This window comes from Carassius gibelio, chromosome A8, assembly GCF_023724105.1.
Source record: "Carassius gibelio isolate Cgi1373 ecotype wild population from Czech Republic chromosome A8, carGib1.2-hapl.c, whole genome shotgun sequence".
In the NCBI taxonomy this organism is placed as follows: domain Eukaryota; kingdom Metazoa; phylum Chordata; class Actinopteri; order Cypriniformes; family Cyprinidae; genus Carassius; species Carassius gibelio.
The window spans coordinates 19,009,804-19,035,108 of NC_068378.1; the positions used below are offsets into that span (position 1 = coordinate 19,009,804).

At 38.7% G+C, this 25,305-nt stretch overlaps 1 protein-coding gene across 1 annotated transcript in view; it reads left to right on the forward strand.

Moving 5' to 3' along the window:
• The window catches only part of LOC128018768 (metalloprotease TIKI2-like), a 52,637-nt gene that overhangs the window by 24,289 nt on the left and 3,043 nt on the right, over nt 1-25,305 (forward strand). Inside the window, exons 3-5 of the mRNA XM_052604521.1 lie at nt 12,480-12,626; nt 14,599-14,773; nt 23,542-23,632. Of these exons, the coding sequence (XP_052460481.1) occupies nt 12,480-12,626; nt 14,599-14,773; nt 23,542-23,632 (413 nt within the window). The remainder of the gene's footprint in view (nt 1-12,479; nt 12,627-14,598; nt 14,774-23,541; nt 23,633-25,305) is intronic.

Below are 25,305 nucleotides of genomic sequence, written 5' to 3' on the forward strand. Positions count from 1 at the left end.
TGCACACAGATTATATGCATGAATGCCACGTGGTTAGTGAGTGAATGAAAGTCACTGTGTTAAAATATGTGAGAGTGACAAAGATACAGAAAGATTGGGCGAGGAAAGATTAAATGACCTGGGGCGTTGCCAAACCAGACAGTAGCTTAAGCCCACAGAGAGATCTGAACAACAGATAGCTGTAGGGTCACAGAACGGCCAATCTGAGGCAGGATATATGTGAACGCATGTCAGATAAGGCATTTAAAAATCCCTGTTGGTAGCCCTTCAGGTAGGAATTCTTCAGATTTTGGTAGCCCAAAATTAATTTAACTAGCCAGAATAAAAAAAGGTTTTGGTTGAACTTTACTGCAGATAAAACAGCATGATCAAAAACTTGTGCGACTGATTTTTTTCTTCAAATAACATAAGGTGCAACAAATCAAAATCTTATAGGTTGTATCATATTATGGTCTTTTGGATAATTTTTGGATGAGCAAAAAAAAAAAAAAGTATTTTATTATTAGCCTATTTAGACAACACTTCAAGCACTTATATGATACCACAGCTAAAACTAATAGCATTACTAATAAAGGTCATATATTATTAAAGACAAGTGAACCATCTGAAATAAAATATAAACAAACAAACAAATTACAAGCATAGATAAAATATGACAAAGCTACAAGGTCTAAAATTAGTTTTGAGGCACAGAAATGTAATAATTAAGTGTAAAATAACACTGCATAGTGTTCACTGTATAATTCGATAGATTAAATTAAGACAGATGAATCTTTGTTAAAGTGTTTGGCTGTTTTTAATAAACATTAAGGTACACAGAAAGCAGGTATTTATAGGCTGTTGTCCCTTTAAGACACCCCCACCATTTGTTTCTCCACTGTTTACATTCACTAAAGACATAACCGACTGTGTTTATGAGAATACTTGCCAAGACAGGTGAGATAATTTTAAGTTCTCTAGCAATTTCTCGTGCCCTGAACTGTACTACAATAAACTACTGAAAAAAAAGATTGATAAACCAGGACATTTTATGTACCTCATCAGCCTGGCTCATAAATATTTATCAGATGATGTTAGTACTTTTCATTGGTACTGCATCAAAGCAAAACATAGCTGCTATAAATAGTATCTTATTACATAAGGACATTTCTGGTTTATTCTCTCTGTTTATAATGATAACTACATCCTTGCCTGTGCCCCACAATGCCTTGCTACATAAGATCCTCTTACACATGTGTGCTCTCTTACACACCTCCAACAGCTGCAAAAGAGTCTGCTTGGTCCCCTAAAGACTTAATCAGCACCATCTATTGCAGAAACAGGAGACTTTAAACCAGCTTTACCCATGTTCTCTGCTCTTAAACAGAGCGGCCCCACTCAAATGTATGAACAAAATCAGAGAGGTAAAGAAACAGAGAGTGAGAAAACAGTAGTTGAGAGTCCAATAAAAGAGCTCCATTGTATGTGTCCCCCTGAGGCCTCAGCACAGCCCTAAATATGATGGGAGTCAGCATTGTCCAGAGCAGGAAAGGACGACTCATTGCATTAAATCGGCTGAGATCCGCCTGGCGGCACCGCTAGATTTACTGCTCACAGCTGGTCCAGCAGAAGTAACGTTTAGCACAAAATCACCCTGTTCCTCACCTGCTCCATCAAAAGTTATTAAACTTTATAAACAGGACTGATACACATTAATGGCAATATTTCCCACAGGGATGAATCCATCTGTTACAGTTAAAATGTTTTCAAGATTAAATGGGATCACGCTTCTAAAAAGTGGTGCTTGCTAAGGCAATCATCATTAGTAGTACTTAAAGTTTGGGATTTGGATTCATCTCTGAGTTTGTGCTACAGACGTGAATAATATCTCAAATTATGTGGTTTGTTGAGGAGAGGTTTGCTATTACTTTTCTAAGCAATCCGATTTTTGCCTGACAGACAATTAAACGAGTGGAAAAATCCATTGGTCCCAAGCTAAATCTGGGGTCCATTATATCACAGAGACATGGAAGTGAACTCTTTTGACTTAACCCAGTAACCAGCTAACTAGAAGGCACACAGAACACCCTAGCAACCACTGTGTGTGTGTGTGTACATATATAATGTTTTTTTTTCCTGTGTATCATACTAGAAGTAAAAAAAAAATCATCATTTTACCAACCACCGCTATTTTAAATATGACCAAATCATCATTTCAATAAAAAGTCATGACTCTAAGAAAGACTCTGGTTTCCAGAGTACAGTTGTGAGCATGTATGTGTGCATTGCCATGGAATCTTTGGTTTCATTGGTTAAAATATGGTGCAGCACTTTCCCTCTCCCTGCTGTTCTATCAACATCAGAAATGCTCTGTACATTTCTGAAGGTTTCCCATGAAATAAACCATTGTTTTAGGGTTTTGCAATTAAAATCTATGCCACAAAAGTGAGTAAGCACATGTGTGTGCAGTGTTTTTGTATGCTCCGTGCAGCACAGATGATTATCAATGAATATTGCTTATTTATCAGGATTACAGAAGCACATGACCCAACCTTTGTTTATGCATGTTGCAAAAAAACTTAGTTTTTGATTTCCAAGGGTTTAGTTTGCTGGGCCAGAGATTTGTTTGTGATTGGTCACTGGCCCATCATGTCCTCAAGTCAAAAAAGGCCTTTATTTTCAGTTCAAATCCCAGATCACTGTTCTTCCAAATGCTTTGCATTATTAAAAGTTCTAATGAAATAATAAAATGATTGTTTTTCAAAGCACATAACCACAAATGAAACATGCACACATAAACGGAAACAGAATTAAGTAAACCAAATGTTTTTGTAATCTCAGCAAAAGGTTGCCAAATGCATGCTACTACTGGGAGGCAAACAAACAGACACACACATGTACACAAACCACCATAAAAACATACACACAACTACAAACATACAACACAACAATAAAACTTTGAGGGAAAACAACTGCAGCTGTAAATATACAAGAGAAATGAAATCAGCTTTAAGCTGTTGGACTGCCCAAAACTAAACACATCATGTGAATGATATGAAAGCTGTTAATTATGCTGGAAAGCGCCTATAAAGTTCAAGTAGAATTACAGATACGAACAAAATGTCGCACAGTTTACCACCATACCTTATGCATTAAAAAGAACAGTTCATCCAAAAATATAAATTGTAACATACAGCAGCATTCAAACGTTTAGGTCAGTAAGACATTTTATTGTTTATGAAAGAAGTCTCTTATGCTGGATTTATTTGATCCAAAATACAATAAAAACAACAATATTGTGAAATATTATCAGAACTTTTTTTTTTAAATATATAATTAAATGTAATTTATTCCTGTGTAGGCAAAGCTGAATTTTCAGCAGCCCTTACCCTAGCTATCAGTGATCCTTCAGAAATCATTCTAATATGATGATCTGATGCTCAAGAAACTGGAAACTTTTTGTGGAAATTAATAAATTTTTTTCTGGCTTTTTTGATGGATGAAAACAGAATATATCAATTGTTTGAAATAGAATATTTTAAAATCAATTTACTGCTTTCTTGCTGAAAGTATTAATTTATATTAAAAGTAAAAAAAAAAAAAAACTTTTGGATGGTAGTGTATGCCACATTTACTCATCCTCATGTTGCTGGACATTGTATGATTTCACTTAATGGAAGATGGAAATACTTTTGTATTCCATTAAAGGAAAAAGTAATGCGGGTTTGGGATGACATGAATTTGAGGAAATGACAGAATTTGAATATTTTAATATTCTATTCCTTTAACAAAGTCACTAGCATAAATTCATACAATTTGTGCCACTTACATCACTGTCCTAACTTTATCTAAAGCCCAATGGGGAGCCATAACAGTAACTAAACCCTGAATATGACATTGCATCATTCTCAAAGTAAAGCATTTACATAATAATTAAAAAACATAAATATACAAATAAATAATGTGGTGACAGGCTAATGAAGACTAAAATGAATTAAGGCATAAATAAATGCAAATAAAGCTGATTTCTGCAGTTTGGCGTGTTTAGCTTTGCAAGTTGCCCAGTTGCTTATTAACAAATTGGCCTTGCCCTCACCTGTGGAACATTCTTGTAAAATAATAAACGTCTCTTTGGCTTGGATACTTGGGCATGCCCAAAAGAGAAAGTATGAGTGAGATAGAGAGAGAAAGAGAGAGAGAGACTTAAAAAGAAAAAAGGAGATAGAGAGGGAGAAATAGAGGGGAAAAGAGCTAGATAATAATTTCTAATTAAGACCAGCACATAGTCAGAGGTGCTCTGTTTGTGTGTGTGTGTGTGTGGGTCTGTCTGCATGGCTCCATACCTTGGCTGTTTCTGTCTCTTTTCCTTGAGTTCATCCTGACATCTGTCTATCTATGTCTGTCTTAACCCTCTTTCCATTTTCCTCTCTCTCTGTGTCATGCACAGGTTAAGATAAGGATCCAGCCAGATGCAGAAATGTAAGCACTGTCTATCTATGTGTGTGTGTGTGTGTCTATTTCTGTATGTGTGTGCGTAGTGGATGTGTTCTTCTGGGATGTGGGTCTCTGAGAGAGTAAAAATGCTTGTTCCTGCCGAAACACTGGCTGTGACCCCCTGTCTTCATCTGCTTCTAATTCACACTCTCCTCTCCCTCGCTCTGTGTAGTGATGGGTGTGGAGGAGAGGGAAAGAGCTGACATGATGTATTCTGATGCTCTGAAAGAAACCTGGGCTTTGTCTGAGGGCGGCCCGAGCCAGCATGCACCTCACACACAAACATTATTTACTATAAACCTTATCCTATGCCTCGCAAATTTCATTAATAGATTTAAAGCTAAATATTATTTGGCAGATTTATGAACATCTTGAATAGTGAAGTTGGTGTTTCCCAGGTTTTATATCGGTAATTTATGGGACCTGATCACTCTATTTAGGAATAAAATAAAATAGGTGTTAATTTTAATTTCCAGGCAAACTATTTACTGTACAAAATAAATAAACAAACTAATATTCTTTTTACAAAACAAAATTGATTTAAATAATTACATAAAATTAAAATAAAAAAACTAATATTTTTGGACAGACTATTAACTTTAAATAAATCTATGCAAAATATTCCTTTTATTATAAAATAAAATTTCTAAACAAAATAAAATAATTTCTGCTTGAACTATTCTTTTCTCACATTCATATATAAATAATTTTATTGGTGTTCATACATCTGTATAAATACATATATTACACAGAGCTTGTGGGTTCTGGTATGCTTAGAGCCAAGAACAGAGTGAAAGCACGAGAAATGGATGACGTAAGAGTGCTCAAGCCCTCTATACATATTTTCCATAAAGAAAAAAGTGTCACTCCATTCTGGTTTCAGACTCTGACTGCAGCAAGCAGTGAGAGAGCGCTGGCTCCTCCACAGAATCACACGGTGCGTCTGTGCAAGCTCCATCAATATCTGCTCAGGCTCAGACAGCTTGTTCTTGTTGCAGTGTGTGCACAGGTGCTGACAGGAACCTTTTGTGTTTTAATGGAATACTACATTGAAATTGACGGTTAAGGCTGACCTCTTCGGATGAGTGCAGTTGCCTTTGTACACACACACTCAAATCCATTCAACAAAAGTTAACGCTCCTGATATGACAGCACACACACTTCCATGTTTTATGTCAACAGGTCACATGTACCATACACACAGGACACAGTCAAGTCAGCGCATGCCTGCTATTAGCCAAACACACACACTAGCACATTTCCTCTGGTTCTCTTCTAGTCTGCGAGACTGTGGCCTGCAGGCAGTGCTGGCACAGTCCATGTGTGAAATTGGACTTTTCTGCAAAGATTTGCCGTGAAATGCTATGTTTGTTTGGGCTTAGACTGCATTAGTGCGTCATTTCTGCACATAGTATGACACAAAGTCACATCCATAGCTATTCAATCTTAAGCTGTGCTCTAACCAAGCAACAAACCCTCTGTCTTCAGATAAATCTGAGTTTATCCTTACCAGCTGCATCCATGACATGCAACAAAATCTTTTGTTGGTCACCTGGTTTCTATTTTTGTAATACTAAGTAACTCCGCCCACAGTGAAATCTCATTGGTCCACAATCCTGCTCCAAATAAATGTACAATAAAGATCTAATAAATTCTGACTGGTTGTGATTTTCAAAGCATTTACTGGAAAAGAGGTTCCTTTTAGTTGGTTGATAAAATATTATTTTAAAATTATCTTTGTTTGAAATATCAAAAAATCTATATAAATAAATATGCATAAATAATAATAATAAACAACATCTGGATCATTTCTTATGAATGCTGCTTTGCAACATGATCTTTTTAAAAGGGTTAGTTTAAAAAAGAAATGTCATCATTTACTCACATTAATTAAAGATTTTTTTTTTTTTTTAACAAAACATAATTGGTAACAAAGTAGCTAAAGTGTATTTGTTGTTTTCCATCCATAAATTTAAAGTTCATTCACCCACAACATTGACTATAATTTTTTTTTTTTTTTAAGTTTATAAAAACACAAAGTAAAAAGTTTTATGAATGTAAGTATTGGGTGAATCTTGTAAGTATTGGGTGAATGGACTTTCAATGGAAGGGACAGGAATCTCTCAAGTTTCATTTAAGTATATTTGTGTTCTTATGAGTTTGGAACAACAAGATGGTGAGTAATTGATGACCAAATTCCCATTTTTGGGTGAACCAGCACTTTAATGATTATGTTATTTAATGAAGTAATGGTTTCCGTTCAGCTATTTCGCCTGTTTTCTCTTTTAGCCAAAAACCAAAGTGACATTTTATGGCATTTTTGCCAAGACAAAAAATACCTTCCAACCTCAAAGTAACGTAAACGCCAAACAGCACGCATGGAATACACCTACATGTTGACTACACACACACACACACACACACATGCACACACACACACTAAGATTCGGACAACATTAGTGGACACACACACACACGCACATGAAAGGAAAATTGCACAGGAAGGGCAGGGATTAAATGAAAGGAGAATAAACATTATGATGAGGATGAATCGTTGAGACAAACCGAGTGAGAGAGAGCGAGCGAGAAAGAGGACGTGATGTTGATAAGTCTGCAGGTTTGGGTGAGGAGCGGGCCAGCTGTTCTCCAGATCTCTTCTGTGACTCTGAGCAGGAGAACATGACACACTGTCACTGTCTGCTTCTCATTTAGTCTCTCTCAAACACACACACACACACACACCTGGTCTGTCTGTATGACTGAATGAAAGGCAGCAGTAGGAGTCTTTGTACCAGTTTCCTTAGCACATTTATTTTAAAACTCATGGGTCACACTCATGTTTCAGCACACCCTCCAGCAAGAGTTTGTGAACACTACAAATCACTCAAGGAGAATTACTCTGTCTGAGGGCATTAAACAGATGAAAACCTGTTCTGTAGATAAGAGAAAAGTTGGAAGAACGATCAGTCTTTTTTTGTCTTATTCTTTCGCTCTGCCCAGGAATGAGCATCATATGGTTTAGATGCAATCAGACGCCCCAAGGTCTGATAAAGAGTAGTGGGAGTCAGTTATCTCTCCCAGTGGGAGGGGCCGCTATACTTAGAATGTGAAAGATCAATGCAAGAGTGCAGTACAGACACTCAGACAGACACAGACACATAGTTGGGATTTTCCATTGCCTTCTATTGTGTATATACTGACTAAATGATACTTTCTTTCCCCTAACTATATATATATTAGAATGATTTCTGAAGCATCATGTAACACTGAAGACTGGAGTAATGACTTCTAAAAATTCAGCTTCGCATCACAGATATAAATTAAAATGTTAAAATGAATTAAAATGTTTAATTGTAATAACATTTTTACAAGTTACTCTTTTTCCTGTGTTTTTTTCTTTCTCAAATAAATGCAGCCTTGGTGAGTATAAGAGACTTCTTAAAAAAAAAAAATCCCCATACTTTTGAATGGTAGTGTGTTATATCATATTATGGTGTTACCTGTATACATCTCTATTTATTTCAAAGGGTTTCATGATGTATGCATCCATAGAAACACATCCCCAGAGATACATAGATCCCATTCCTGTCCGAACCAGTAAATTAAAAACAAGCATTGCATGTTTAAAATTGTAACGTCATTTAGAAAAAAAAACCTCCTCCTCTACAAGGCAAGCAAAAACCTGACCCCCGTCACACACAGGGTTTAATAAATGTCCTGAAGCCCCATGCAGCTTAGCTCATCTCTACTGGCATGTTTGTTCAGAGCGGTGGGCTTTCAGGAGGCTGAGTTTTATTTGACCTCTGACCCCTCTCGACAATGCTCCTCTCCCACTCTGTTTATTCATCCCTCCATTCCATCTTTCCCTCAGCTCCTAGAGACCGGTCTGGTTTTCCTGTTTCTCGCTGGTGTACCCTTTCACTTGCTCTGTACGTTTCATACTGTCTAGTAATGTCCCACTTTTTCTCCTCACAGCACATAAATGATTGATTATTTTCCTGCTCTTTCGTCTCATTTGCTTTTTTTGTTTGGAGGTAAAGAAATGTTGAAGACTCTACTACTGGGGCTGCCAAGTCAAATGGCATTGGAGTTTGTTTTCGGACAAGTGCAAGCAGAGAGAGAGGGTGTGAGAGGGAAAATAAAAGTCAGGAAAAGTGAAACTCTCTCCAGGATCTTATTAAACAGACACAGATGGTCACTGCAGGATGACAGCGGGTTCAAGACATAGAGACTAACAGGATGGAGACGACTGCATGGAGAGATTAGACACAGAGATGTAGAGATTTGTCTAGCAAGCCAGGATGGTTTGGAAAACCAAACAGCATCAATGTGCAACCAAACTTCTCTTGGCTGTAATTCACAGATTCCTGGACTAAAAGAAAAGACAAGTATGTAAAATTAGTATGCAAGGTAGCAACAAAGAAACATTGGTCCAGAAAGCATGCCATGTATATGTTTTGAGTTATCCCAAGCGAATCCACAATTTTTCTGTGGTATGTAGGGGATAGTCAAGAGCAAGAAACAAAGTGCAGGGGAAGAAATGGCAAAAAAAAAAAGAGAAAACAACCTCTAATTAATGACCAATAAGAGCAAGTGTCATCCACGGGATGCTGGTTTGAAGTGGTCAGCTGTGCTCGACTACTGATTTTGGCTCACACTGCCCACCAGCTGCACCTGTGCCCATCTGGATTTTTCCCACAATGCCTCTGACCACTCTAAAAAAGACGAAATCACTTCCAGCTGTGGTGCACATGCGTTTGCAGCCAGCTATTATTTATTTTGCCATCCTCTTTCCATCCATCCCTCTGTTCTACCTCAGAACTTTCCATAAACAACAATGTAGAAAATCAAGTGAATGCTGGAGAGTTGAATGAAAAAAGAGAAACAAAGAAATGGAGGTGTGAGGGTGATGTCAGGCGCATAGAAGATCTGCACCAGCTGAACTGGAAAAAGAAGCCCACTATCATGAATAAACAAGAAATCAACTGTTACCATACTCACATATGTCAATGAAATAGCATGTTTCTTTTTCCTCCTCTCATTTGGGAACATTATATGGGAATTAACATTCTCTTCTTTTGTGTTTCCCTCCCTCACTTGGACCTTTTCTCTATTTATTCTCTCCAAACCGCTAATGAAGTTTTGGAATGCAATGCTTGGGAGAAGGTTAGATGTTCCAGAAGCAGGCTGGGTTCTCCAAACTTTCTCGTTTGCAAAGGGGTTTCTGAGACTGTGGCCCCGGTTACATCTGGTATTAAGATCCATCTCGAGGGTACAGATCACAAAAAGAAGGAAAACTCACCACTGTATCTCCCAAATAAACCTTTCAGAAACACATAAGAGTCCATCTGGGTAGATCGCACTCCTTTCCGCCCTGTGAAATCTCCAGTACCAGGGAGAAAACGCTTGCTTTTGTTTAGCACAATGGATATTAAAGGGTGTCCACACTTCAACAATTGGAACATTCTCACACACTTTAGCCATCCTTCATCCCACAGACACACAGACCTTAATGTCTGTGCTCTCTCTGCACTCTGTCCATCAGATGAATGGCAAAAAAGCACAGAATGATCCAATTCTCTTTCCTGGTTCGCTCTCATCCTCACCGTCCCATCCTTTAACCCCTCTATATATCACATCTGAGTCATTCTTTCATCTCTCTATTTCTCACATGTATTGTGCTCAAGGTTAAGGGAAACTCCTCATTTTTGGCAGATGGGTCAGACATCCGTCTCCTAATCTGAGCGTGCCATGGCCGCTGCAGCAGCTGGCATCACTATAAAGCTCCCATGTGTGGGCACATACCGTGGAGCCAGAGCACATCTGTACAGGAGGACAACACCCCGACATGACATGACAACATAAAATATGAAGACAATAAAATAACACACGCAATATTGCAATACAAGGCCGATTACAAGGCCGGCAGGGGGCCGGCTCAGAGCACAGAGAGCTGGCTGGATGTGAAGTGTGAGAGATGGAGTACATTCGTGCTGATCTGGTGCTGGTTTGATCATGGTCCATTTTGGGATTACCACACTGGAAGCGTGACAAAGATCTGCACAGCACTAGGCTGAAAATAGATTGTTTAAAAAAACGTTTAACAGATTAAGTAGTATCCCCAAACCCCCACTAACATCATGCTCTGCTAGCGCTGGGAAAGCTAGTACAAATAAAAATAAATAGTTTATCCGCAATTCAGCTGCAATGAAAAAAAAAAAAAGAATTCCTATATATATATATATATATATATATATATATATATATATATATATATATATATATATATATATATATATATATTTATATATATATATATATATATATATATATATATATATATATATAAATAAATATATACTGTTAGATGAAATCTCAAACTTAATACTGTATATATATACAATACTGTATATATAAAATAAAACAAATGGTATAGAAATAATTTAATAAAACAAGAACTAATAAAAATCACAAAACAGTAATTTGCTAATTGCAACTTGTTAAAACTTAAACTAAATTTAATGTAAACTAAAATTATATAAAACGCTAATTAAAATATTATAAAATACTATAACAGAATATAAATACTGAAATAACCCTGCTCAAAAAGGTAGATGAGATAAATAAAAACTATTCTACAGAATAATTAGTTAAGGTGAGAAAGTAGCATAAGCAAAAGTAGCTTACTACATTGAAAATTATTAATATTTTTTTTTCATGAGAAATATAAAAGAATAGTAAGATGTAATACGTTCAAATGCTATTTATTACAGAAATCTACAGAAGAGGCATAAAAAATGTTGCCATGTATGTTTGTTGATGAGATAAAATGATAATGTAGCTTTGTATCACTGACAGAGAGGTAGATAGGTATGTTTCAATAAAATCATATAATTAAAATAAAACTTTTTGGCCATTGTTTTTTTACTTCTCACCGAGTGTAATTCACAGATTCATGGAGAGAGGACAAGAACTGATGTGTAGAAGTTTTGAGAACAACAAGCTTTTATAGGCTATTTTATAGGCTATTCTAAAATGTTTAAACATAGAGTGATGTTAAGCCTGGTTTGCTGTTGGCGATCTCACATTGTAGGCAAAGCACACTGGACTAGTCAGCAAAACAGCAATCTGTATTTCATTCCCAGCGATAAAACAGCACAGACTCTCATTTCTAACCTTTCTGCATGAGGCAGGGACTAAATATTCTGTAGCCTTTAAGCTAGTATATAAATCAATCAGCATCACTGCCTTCATAGACCATTTTCATTACAGTATTTCTGTCACACGCTCACAAACCCTCCCTGTAAATCTCCAAGGCAATTAGCCTGACACGTCCCAGCCAGAACAGAGAAGTACACAAATCAACTGACCACACATGATCGGGTATGAACGTGTTAGCCAGCAGAATGCATGACTGTGTGAAATTCAGTCTACGTTTCAATGCAAAATAACAGAAAAAATACCCCCCCCCCCCCATCTTCAACAGGCTTTGCTGTCAAAATGCTTAACTTTGATTGACAGCCGGGGTCGAGCAAGTCAGCAAGTCAGGCGTGGCGTGAGAGCAGAGTGGGCGGGAGTGTGAAGTTCAGGGACAGCAACATTTTCGCTGTGGTCTATGGCTGTTGCACACCGTAGATTTTCTCTAAAGAGGGTTTACTTTTTATGTTAATGGGGGCTGTAAATTTATGGCCCTTGGACCCTAGAGATAGAGCTGTTTTAAAGGGGCACTCCCTGTCTTTTTTGTCTCTCTCTCTCTCTCTCTCTCATACCTGTTTCCCTAGAAACGTGGTTGTACCTGGTCATACACTAGCACAATATTTGGGAGGCCCTAAAAGGAAAAATGATGGACTATGTTTACAGTTTGTGAATAACTAAAGAGTGCATTTGTGAACACATTATGTCCGACGTGACATAAGTTGTCTGTGGGGATGAGAATGACTACACTTGTGTATTTTATGTGTTCAGAATGACAAACTGACCCTCTCTCTCTCTGTGTGTGTCTGCAGGTGTTGTTTGCTCTGAACCAGACTCTACTGCAGCACGAGAGTCTGCGTGCGGGCATTTTACAGGACGCCTTCACTACTGAGGACCTCATCACACACTACAACTGTGGAGACCTCAACTCCATTATCTTCAATCATGACACATCCCAGGTATACACACAAAAACACAGCCTGGTCCTGTTCTATGCATCATGTGAGTATGTGTGTGTATGCATGCATGTGATGTATTAGGGTCGTTATGAACTTAAAGTTTGAGCAGCAGCAGGTTCCTTCTGATGGATGGCCTATAATTCTCCAAGTCACCCTGAAACACGCTTAAAGATTAAAGCACACACACATAGTGGGAGAGAGAGAGAGAATTAACATTTCTGGAAAACTCAGAGGGAACAGTAAGAGAGGAAATGTATTTCTGTTGTTCCACATTTCCTGCAAAGGTCAGACGCAGGGCAGCTAATGGCTCTACTGCATGATAAGGTATCTGTGCTTTGTCTTTCACTGCTTTATGCCTCTCTTCCTCGTCCTCTCTCTATTTCTGCTCCAGTACTTCATGCGAAAATGATGTAGTACTTGACTTAGAGCTTGAGTCGAGTCTTCTGTTTAAGTCTTTTCACTAAAGCCAGCAAACTAAACTGCATTCAAGGACAATGTGGACACTAAAAGTCAGGTTTCTTCTGACGTTTTCATAACTTTTTTGTATTTTTTTCTTTATTTTGGTAATGATTTGTTTCAGGCTCTGCAAGCTAGTTTTGTTCTACACTAACTCTACCCAAGAGCCATATCTAGCTAATTATTTCAGAGCAAATAGTTAAATAAATAGCACATGAAAATGTATTTATGGAAAACATCTACATATATCATTAATAACACATAAATAAATATGTCCCAGTTTTAACTGTCGATTCTCCAGCTTCTCTACAGACCAGACTGAAGGCTCTCTATAATGTGTGTTATATGAGGTGGGGGCAGTGTAAGAGGGCATTACGGGAAAAGCCTTCTGTAAAAGTGGTTTGGATGCTTACAGGGGTACAGCAGTTCATCTATCAGTGTCTGAAAACACACACAAACACACAGTGGAGCCAAACGTATGGCTTTCTGCTCCACTGCACTTCAGTTCTTTAGTGCACAGCTCATGCAGGAATCTCTCAGATAAACACACGTGTACAGCCATATTTACCCCTTCTGCCTCCCCATTTCCAAACTGTTCTCTCATTAGTGGAGCATATGGATAAATAGACACACATACATAGTATTTAGACGTTCTAGAGCTCTGGATTCTAACAAGAGGCCACCTCACAGTTTCCCTTTTAAGTCTCTCTCGCTTCCTCCATCCCTGTACCATTATCCATTATCCATTATCCATTACCCCCCCCCCCCCCATCTCTGGTGTATGTATAGCTGGTCAAGACATGGGAAGCGCTGTGTTTCCGACCATCAATTAGAGGGAAAGGTACAGAACTGAGCTCCATAACCATATATTTCTCTAACGTCCTGCTCTCTTTCAAATATCTAAACACACTTTTCCAATTCCAAAGATGGATTCCAAACACATAGAAGCCCAAGTACAAAAAATAAAAAGGTAATTGGGTATATCTTTTGTCTTGCAACTCCTTGTAATTGAGACTTCAGTTCTTGTAATTGCACCTTTATATCTCAGAATTGCAACTTTGTACATCATACAATGTTTTAAAGTATAACATTTATTGTAATCTGCCTCACAACAAGGCTAGAATGGGCTGTCATACAAAAGGTGTATGTATTATTATTATTTTTTTTATTTATTCTAAAACCTTAAAATCAAGACAATTAAAAGAAACTGAATCAAGACAATTTTCCTAACAATGTCACAATGCACTTGGTGTAAAAATCACTGACTGAAGACTCGATGAAATCAAGTTTCACTCCTTTGAAGTGCTGTGGAGATCAAACATCTCTAAAAATTAGAACAATTTGAGATAATAATCAATATTGCACTACAAACATCGCTATTATTATTTTGAGTGTGGGGCTGTAACGTTCCACAAAGTGTCATAAATGTCTCAGCTGCCCAGTTTCTCACTCACACACAGATTCAGATTCATGCCAGGCTATTAGTAACGTTTCTCTCTTTCTTTTTCTGTCTTAGCTTCCACATTTCATCAACAGTTCCCTGCCAGCTCACGAGCGTCTGACGGCACAGCAGATTGACAGTTACCTGCGGCAGGAGCTCATTTACAAACGCAACGAGCGAATGGCCCGCCGTGTCTCTGCCCTCCTTCAGAGAAATCCAACCCAGAGCTTCTTTTTCGCTTTTGGAGCTGGTGAGTCACACAAATCGTAACCATCACACATTTAAACACTCGTAACAGCATGAAGATGAGGTCAGTTGACACTGATTAGAAATAGGTCCAGCTCCACATACAAAACGAACGCACACACAAACTCCCCCAGATGGCAGTAAAACTAGATGATCCTAAGAGCTTTTCCCACGACTGAGAACACATCACTTTCATTAATTTTCTGTGTGCACCTGTGTGTGTGCGTGCATGTTCCTTTGTCTGTGTGACAAATTTATTCCTAATAAAAAGCATTATTTTCATGAAATCATGAATCATCACCAATGCAATTACATTTATTTAATGTTTTTTAGGGTTAACTTAGGATAACACTTCAAACCACATGTACGAAAAACTCCTGGTCAGTAACTACATCGTTCTTGATCCACAAGTTGAATATATATAAATAAGAGAGTGTATTATGCCAATTACTAACTGAAGCTACGTACTTAAGAATAATCTGGATTCATTAGAATGAGAATAGAGAATGTATGTGTGCATGCACCTGTTCTGAATCTGGTGAAAATGTCACACTATAACTTTTGTACATGCATAGCTAAGAACATTTAATCGCATTTAATCATAAATGAGACCCAGTTTAATGGACTGACAGCGAGAGTGTGAGCTGATTGTTTCAATTTGCATTCCAAGCTACTGTTTCCTGAGAGCTGCATCAAGGTCCTGAGGGATAGCTATGGTGTGTGTATGAGCACATGTTTATGTTTGGGTATCGTTCATTAGCCCTGATGGGGTGAAACTGAGTTTTTTTTCCGCGGGACAAGTGTGTGTGTGTGTGTGTGTGTGTTAGTGACAGCCTGTGTTGATTTATATGTGTTAATGAAGTAGAATTTAACATGATGCTGCCCTTTCAGTTTTCAGAGTTCAAAATCATAAAAAGATAATGACTGTGACAAATATATATCTTGTCCATGCTCCATGTCCCAAAATCAACAGATTAATAGTTGGGCAATTTAGGTGTTAGTTGGTCTGTATTTGTTTGGTGTGTTAGGCCTCTCTCTAACCATGTTAACTTGCAGCTCTTGTTTGAGTTACTGTTTCAATTGGACCATTTCATACAAAATCTAGTCAGAACTACTGACAGAAAGCAAAATTAGCAACTGTAAACCTGGGCTCTGAGGGTTCTACAGTTACCAGAATGCTTCATGAGTATTTGCAGGGTTGATTAACCTACACGTTGTGCTGGTAAAGTGGTTTTAACAGGCCATCCATCTTTGCTTCACACCAAACCTGCCACCCTTGCAATTTAGATGTTGCAATAGCATGTTTTTATTCTACAGGTAGCCCCATGGCACCGGCTACATGACTCTTTTGGGAAATCAAACACACGTGCACTCACACATACCCTCAAGCCTGACTCTCAAAATGCATAATGTATAGCTGGAAAGAAAGTGCAATTTGTGGGAACCGAATGCCTAGCCATTAAAGGGATAGTTTACCCACTGAAAAAATAAGTTCTTTCATCATGAATGTCATTTATATCATCACGTTGTACCAAACCCGTATGACTTTTTTCCATGGCACACAAAAGAAGAAACTCATATTTACAATAATTCTAATAACACATGAAGGAGACATAAGTCCAGCATACAGTATGTCGCCAGAGAGAAATCTGTTGTTTCATTAGAAGATGCATATGCACAATATAAAAATAAAACATACATGGATGCTTTATTTACAAAGAAATCGATAACATTGCATAGAAAATAAATAGGGTGCATTGACTTTTTATGGGTGAACTATTCTTTTAAATTGTAGTGGTAGAAACACAAGTAGAAGTTACCGCTCCCTGCTGGTTTGGAGTAGCACATATAATATATACTCCTTTTTGTGAAAATATTTTTTTCCATAAGAAAAGGGGTTCTTTTTCTCTTTCATCTATTTTGCTTTGTTCTTTTGTGAGTGTGACCTTATGAGAGAGCCTGCAAAGTTACACAACAGGTCAGATGATAAGCGGGAACATGCCACCAAGGCTCCTCTGTTTATGGTACAGATCACACACAGAAACTGCTTTATCGGTATTTCACATCTGCTAAAAATATATTAACAAACCTCACACAATCACATATACATCTTACATAAAAACAACATATATGCCCTAGGTCAATGCTATATGATTCTAAACTTCTATTTACACCAATGTAATCCATTGTGCCTCTCAAACATGTTCACTTGCATATAATTAGCTGTTTGCTGAGCCAGGAGAGAGTGTGTGTGTGGTGTTTCAGCAGGTTCTCATTTGCCTGGTTCCTCAGTGCTGCCAGGAGGTTTGTGCTCTTATTGAAAACATCCCTAGGAATTTCCTTCGATGGCCACAGCCCAGGCACCATTCTCTTCTTTAATAGACACTTTGCAAGTGATAGGAAGCATCTGTCTTTACAGTAATAGCCTCAGATTCGTTTTGTCATGCATGTGACACAAATAAATGACAAGGCTAATATCATGGGCACTAAAGCACTAATGCGGTCAGTTCCAGTAAGCACACGGGCCACTGTTTATGTCTTACTGTGTTTGTATGAACATGATCACTCATCCGTGTGTTTGTGTGCGGTGAGGAACTCTAAGCACATGTGTTTTGCAGTTGTTTGTGGTGGTCGTTGTAGTGTCATTCCTAACAGAAATGCTCAAAAATAATAGCTTTAAAGGGCCATGAACATTTTCCTGGTGCCCAAACGCATACATTTCTTCACTCCCAATATTCTTTACGCTGAATTAGAAGCATCAGTCACTGAAAGACGGTAGCCAAAGCTCCTGTGGTTTGAGAAGACTATAAAATACCTTATTCCATGTAAACATTTCAGGGTGAATGAAATAAGACATTGGCATTGTTTGCTATGGACAAAGTGATGCTTGTTTGGACGTCCGATTCACTTTACTGAACTAGTTCATTCTGATGGTTTGTTTGAATGAAGACTTTTTTTTTCTTCTTTTTTTTTTAGTTTAACTGGGATTCAAAAAGAAGTTTGACAAGCACTTTAAAAATGACTTCCAACAGTTCCACAATAACCACTACAGTTGGTCCTCTTATTGTTAAGAAATGTTAAATAAGAGCAGGTGAATCTGCTACAATGCTTCACCTGGTTAAAATGGAAATCTGATTAACTTTTGTCAGGATTAAAAGGCAAGCAGGAAGTAATTTACCTAAACGACTAAGTCATTAAATGACTACTCCAAATGGTTACACAATAATAAGCTCAACTACTAAATGGCAATCAAATCTAATGGCTTTCGAGATGCTGGAGAAAACAGTCCGTTTGTCTTGAGCTGCAATGTTGTGTTGCTCTGCATCTCTGAGGACATTTATGCAGATGCTAAAGTGACTCTCAGCGCTAATTAGATCAGCAGAGCTCATTATCACACTCTGCTATTACATGCCTCATTAGCTACTAAAACAACTGATCTGGGTGCTAAAGCAATTTAAGCTCACTTTACACCCACAACACATGCTCTCTCCCCACCCACACAGTTCTTCTGTGACGCACTTTCACAGATACATTTACCTGCACATGTGATTTCAGCCAACATATACACAGTCAAAGAGTTGTGGACGCACTCCAAGACAGAGTCTGCGATTTATAAGGCAAATTATTTAAGTGACCTTGTAAATCGCACACTCACAAGACTTAATATGGTTGTGGGTTCGAGTCTACCCACAACTGACACCGAACCCCCAATTGCTTGCATGGTGCTGCAGCAAAACCCACTACTCTGTGTGTGTTCACAGTGTGTATGTTCACTACTGTGTGTGTGCACTTGAATGGGTTAAATGCAGAGCACAAACTCCGGGTATGGTTACTATACATGGCCGTCACATCACTCACATATGTGCATAAACACACACACATACACATAGACAGAAAGATACAACAAACACTTTTTACTCTGCAAGTATGTGTGTACGCACAATTACATGTGCAAGAAAGGCTTCTTTTTCTTCAGTCATGCCCATTGCTTCACACACAAAGACACTTCAATGCATTTCGAGAAAAGAAGTAAAGACCCCATCTGTCCAAAACTAAAACAAACTGTAGGGGCAATTTCCCCTAAATGCTTTAACCCCTGTGAACTTTGACAGTTAATGTGCTCCTGCTCCCCCCTTTTTTGTTACTTTCCTCCATTTTCACTTTTCTCCAACTGTGAAAATGTCCCCAACCATTGGACTGACTCTCCCTTTGGTAAATCTGCTTGCCTGCCACCCCATAGTCACTGTAAGAGAAATGTAAACATTTGAAGCCATAAAAGAAACAGTTTCAGTGTTTTTGCATCAAACACTTGAACCGCAACAGTTCCCCGAACCCTTACACCACAGAGAGAGGGTCCCCTCATTATGAAGTCTGCTGAACTACCACCAGTCCCTTTGGACAGGTAAAAGAGAGAAGCACTAGCTTAATTCTTACTAATCTCTCGGCTCAGCTTAGATCCCAGGGATGGCCTGTGGACTGGAATTTCCTGATCTCGCTCTGAGATTTATAAGAGGTGTGAGAGCTGCTCTACTCGCTGATCTGTGGGTCATATACTCCTGCATACACCCGGGGCGGCAGAGAGGGTTTGTTGACTTAGAGACCATGCTGAGATTTATAGATTTCCTGCTGCTGTAAAACCTTGCAGAAGGTAGTATGTACAGTATGTGTGGATTAGACAGAGCTGTGCTGCATTAGAGGTTAGTTGTTTGTAGGGTTATCAAGGGGGATTGAGTGTTGGAAAGCAGAAAAATGAATGAGTCAGAGGTAGAGGCTTCCCTCGAGCATCCTCAGACACACACAGCCACAGATGCACACATGCTCATAATAATAGACAGAAAGCAGAGAGCAAACAACACAAAAGTAGTACTATGATCAAAGACAAAGGCAGCCTGGTGGCCTACAATGCCTTTCAGTTTCACATCATAAGTCTGACTATATGTGCTTTCTCTTCTCTTTCAACTGTTCCCTCTAGCTGAAGAATATTTAGCTTTTTGGCAGACTAGGCCCATTGTGTGTGAACTGTTTATCATTCAGTCTGTATGTTTGATTCGTCATCGAGTGTTACATACTGTATACAACAACAGTGCTTGACTACTGATGAAAATGTTACAGTATGACAAAAAGGCTTTTAATTTGGTAAAAAATATATATATTATTATGATTAATTTAAGTTATTCAAAGGTACTGTTTAGAAAAATATGATGACAAAAATAAATAAATAAATAACACTGCAATGTGTTGGTGCACTAACAATGCTTTCAGAAGAAGAGCTGTGCAGAATATGTTCAGTCATAAATATGAATGCCTGAACTGTAATATAACTGGTTTGCTTTAAAAAAGTTTAAGATTGGGCTATTTTGCAAATCAATGTAAAAAAAAAAACACACATATAAACAATTGTACTAAATTTAAACTGAAAATAACTATGACTAAAACTAAAAAAGCTGCTGTGTAAAACACAGCTCACAAGCCTAAAGTATTGGCTGTATGTGTATGTATGCTCTTGTGTGCCATGGATCATGTATCATGAAGGTGCTGACATGTTTGGACACAACCCAAAATACTCAAACCAATGCCTGAACCGTTCACAGTACATCTTCTGAGTACGATGAAGGGTCGAGAGGAGAGGGGGGTTCGGAAAAAGTATAAATGCACCAAAGAAGTCCTGCTAAAAAGTGATTGAGACCCCTAATTACCCCAAGAGAGAAAATGGGAACAAGTCTGATGAGAGTCAGAGAGAGAGAGCGCACATAGTTTAAACTTTAGATTTGCACATTACAGTAAAAGCCAGGCTGTAAGGACATTAGTCAAACATTCACATTTATCAATATGACAGACATTGTTATTTTAAGCCACTTTCAGTGAATTTAAGGTATGCATGTTCCCCGGGATTCTAACCTGTATCCATGGGATTATTCCCACCATGCTCCAAGCACCAATAGAGACAAAGGTTGAAAAACAAATACTCGGATTCCAACAATGAAAACACCACTTGTGCTGTATTCAGCCTGATCCAGAGGGAATGAACTGACAGTCACTGCACCTGTCTCATCTCAGTGATTTGGACGAAGGCTCTGAGCCTAACTAGCGAAAAGCCAGGAGCTTTGGCTAAGCCTCAAATGGATTTGTTCAAGGCCCGCGTGTACTGGCTGTGCGTGTACTGGCTGTGCGTGTACTGGGCTGTTTCAGGATTTCTTAACAGCAGTTTGTTCTTTGGTAATCAGAATATGCTAGCTGCGGCCACAAAATAAACATCACAAATATACATAATGAACTGTATCAGCCTTTGGAGAGCTGAAGCTTCTGAAGTGGAGTGAGTCTGTGTGTACAGAGTCTGTTTGGGTTTGTTTATTTGTTTCTGGGCGTGTGTATTTATTTATCGCATGCCAGTGTTTTGGGTGTGGGTGCCTACGCAGAAAGAGAGTAAATATTTCATTTGTATTGTAGCACGCGCCTGCCTCCTTGCATTAATTAAAGGAGAGGGCTTCAGTAACGGTGCACTCAAGTCCTGCTGGGAAGTTCCTATTTATTTGTTGGGAGGTCACAATTATGACATCAGGTAAGGCTGCACTAGGAATCATATTTTAATGGTGATCACGATTTCTGCACTCAGTTTATTAAACATCCTAAACAATAATTCTGTGTTTGTTATCTTGCATCGGTAACAAGCCTCCACAAGCTTTCATGGTTGCAGTTTCCATATTTCAAGAGTTTAAAGCTCCCAAAATAGAGCTTTTTTTCATGGTTTACTTAGTTTTCCCAACCTGGCAACCATGCTCTCTCCAAATTATGGAAAAAGCACTAAAATGAGCTGAAAACACAGGCAAACATTTCAATGCATTTCTAGTCTTCCCAACCTGGCAACCATGCACTCTGCACATTATGGAAAAAGCACTAAAATGAGCTGAAAACACAGGCAAACATATACGTTGGAGCTTGGTGATCTCTGTCAGATATTATGCTCAAATAAAAGTGTAATAGAGCAAGCCTGTTTTCTGTCACAACAATGTTTGTGCTGATTGCTGTGACTATGTAAATCTATGAGCAAACCATGCAAGCTGATGAGTCCTTGATTTGTGTGCGTATGTGAAAATCCAATAATTCTCATAAAATGTAAAAAGATTTAAAAATGACAATAATCAAGATTAATAAACGTGGGTTTGTTCTTGAGAGAAATAATTATGATTATCTATTTGACCATTATTGCACAGCCTTAATGTCAGGTACAATATGGCGATGTACCTTTTCAACAACAAAAATTCAGCAAGATTTAACTCCTCACAATGATGAATAAAGAACGAGCATCAGGTGTGTTTTTATTGAATTTATGAAAGTACTGTAAATCGAATCATTACATATTCGAAATTGTACAATACTATCATATTTTGTACATGCAATTTAGCTAGTTTTATTGTACATAGAGAAAAATAATTAATTTGTTTTATATTTACCATTTACATCTATTGCCCATGCCATTTTTTCTCATTCTCATGTCACCAACTCAGAAACTCTGGGCTTCAAGGAAGTTCCAAGTTTCCTACTTATAATTACAATATGGTGGAGGCGTTCATGTGAGCTCCAGTCATAAATACAATCTTTCTGACATGACTTGAATGCACCAAAGTCTGTAAGCAGATCCAAATCAAGAAAAATCTTATTTGGTAGCCAGGTGACTACTTCCTCCAGTAACAGGGCCGTCCTTAGGGGGGTGCAGGTGGTGCGGTCACACCAGGCCCCGCACTTTAATCACTAACGGACAGAGGGGTAAAACTTCACCAATCTGGTAGCCTGCAGTTGACCACCCGTGCCTCACCGCAGCCTGAAACATAAGCTAACTACTTCCTCTGATAACTGAACGCTTCTCTAGTAACTACTTCCTCCAGTAGTCAAACTTCTGTGAGAGCGGGTCCGGCTGGGTTATTCATGTGTCAGGAACCCTGCAAATAAATACAGCACATAAATTAAACCGGTAGATCTCAAACGCTGAATACAGAAGCATGGCTGTTTTACTTAAAAATGTCCATAAAAGTACATTCTAACAGAGTTTAATAAGAACATTAATCAGAGGACGTGGGTGTGAACGTGCCACCGTGCCAATGAACTGTTCTGAGTCTGGTACTGGGATGCGAGGCGAGGTGAGGTGAGGAATGCAACGGGACTGGCCTCAGTGGGCTGCCTGTCTGATCGATGCTTAGCGGTAGCCTCTTCACGCTCCATGCCAGTCACCCTGGCTGCCTTTGAACTTGCCGGCCAAGAAAGTGCAGCGGGCCCCTCTCTCCCCCTTCCCCACCCTGTCTTCACGACTGCTCAGCAAGATAATGATGATAAAGAAGCATGAAAAGAGACAGCCTTGAAGATTTTCAGCGTGCCGTTAATAAGCTTGTGGAGCATGCTGAGGCGATGAGGTCAGGCTGTATTAGCGCTTATTGCTGGGTTGAGTGACACACAGGATTATGGGCTGCGCAGAGAAGTGAAACAGCTTTCATCAGCGTGGCACTGGAGCGCATGTGTTTGATGTCTCAAGAGTGAAGGAATTATGAGAGTATTATACGTGAGAGCCGAGGCGGAGAGACAGTAGCGTGGGGGCTTTTTATATAGCCTCATTCTTGAAGGAGCAAGTGCACCTTGAGATCAAGAACAAGAGAAAGGGAGGGTTCTTGAGACAGCGTCACCCCCATGACTACATGCCCTTATCTGCTTTCTCCTAATATTTGCACACACCCACCTGAAACCTCTTTAACATGGCTGCTACTTGTTTCTTGTGTGCTGCAGGTCATTTCCTGGGGAATCACAGTGTACTAGACATCCTGCGCCAGGAGGGCTATGAGGTGGAGCACACACCAGCCCAAGAAACCATCACACAGTGAGTACACACACTCATACACACTTCACACCAGGCTTGTGCAAAATTCAGAATTGAACAATTGGCATAAACTGTGTTTATGACAGTGTTGACCACAGTTGAATAGGATTAACAAGTCAAATTTACTTAAATACAATGCAAATAAATGTTTCCACCCTCGTCCACAAAAGTTAGCCTAGTTTATTCAATATGAATTAATATATAAACTATATACAATATTTATATAGTTTGCATTTTAAAACATCCATCCATCCATCTATCTATCTAGCCTTGATTAGAAAATTATTCAATTAGTTCTTTCAATTTCAGTTTAATTCTGCTTTTTTTGAAGTGCAAAAAAGTAATGTGAAAATCCTGCTTCACACACTTGGCTTTATGGTTCTCCAAAAGGACCATTCTCCTCTTCACCCTTCCCTCCCCATTCAGATTCTGGCAAATTCCTTTTCTTCTCATGCCAATACTTTGCCCACACACATAATAATTATGAAGTTACTTAAACAACAAACTTTCCCATATATTCTGTAGCACAGATTATAATGATGTGTACTACGTCAACAGGTTCACCACATAGAGACCCCAAGCACATTGAAATTCACTGAGAGAATATTCCAGTTACTGTGCTAAACTGCAAACAGAGCTAAACTATGCCTATGATCTCCTCCTGCTAAGCATGACAGAGTGGGCCAGACCAGCGCTCTTAGAGGGGTGCTATGCCTGCTCAAACAGAGACAACCCACCTTCTTCGCTGGGATACTCATAACGTTATTACTCAACAGGCCTTTAGGGGAGCTGGAAAGAGTTGATCCAAAGGCTGTGTAGATTGTACTCATTAAATATCTTTTGTCATGGCTCCAGCACCCAATAAAGGCACAAATGGAAAAATTTGAATGTTATGCAATTGAATGGTCCCAGAAAGGTAGTTCAAACTCACAAAGCACCCAACAACCACCACCACAACTTCCAGTTGATGTCGTTTGAAAAATCTCCTTTAACCACCAATTTTAGTGCAAAATTTTCAGTTGGCACACTGTGGCGGTGGAAGTTACAGAGGCAGAGAAAGAGAGCGTGAAGGGTTCTCAGATTCCTGGAGATGATGACAGTGGCTGTGGTAACAAGCTGACAGCTAGATGGACCAGCTGAATGACGGACTTACTGTGGTTTGGAAACACGAACCCTTGCAGCTTTCTTAGGCCCACTCCCTTCTACCCACTTTTTCTCCACTGTAGGGCGAAAAAAATGAGGGGATATGATGGGCAAGTAAAACAATGTGCAATGGCAGCTGGACATATGTTTACTAAAAGCTCATGAACCACAAACTAGTGGCCAAAAAACAGTCCTGTAGTGTTTTTGTAGTGCACATATGGGTGATTACGAGATTCAAACCAAGCAAAATACTTTGTGGACGTACTAAACACGGCGGGCTGGTCTAACCACAATGAAGGATGGTTTACCAAATGTTGTCATGGTTACACAGTGTGCACGGCTGATGTAAAATGCCCTGGTGGGCACTCAACAGCTGGAGGCGACAAGCATAGAGTGGCATTATCTTGGACTATACTACGCCCTACTGGTACACTATGGTAAAGTCTATGTCCAAAATGTCTTTTATCTTCAGTTCTTTATTTAAAATTGATGAAACAAATGTCATATTTATATAATACTATTACTGTACT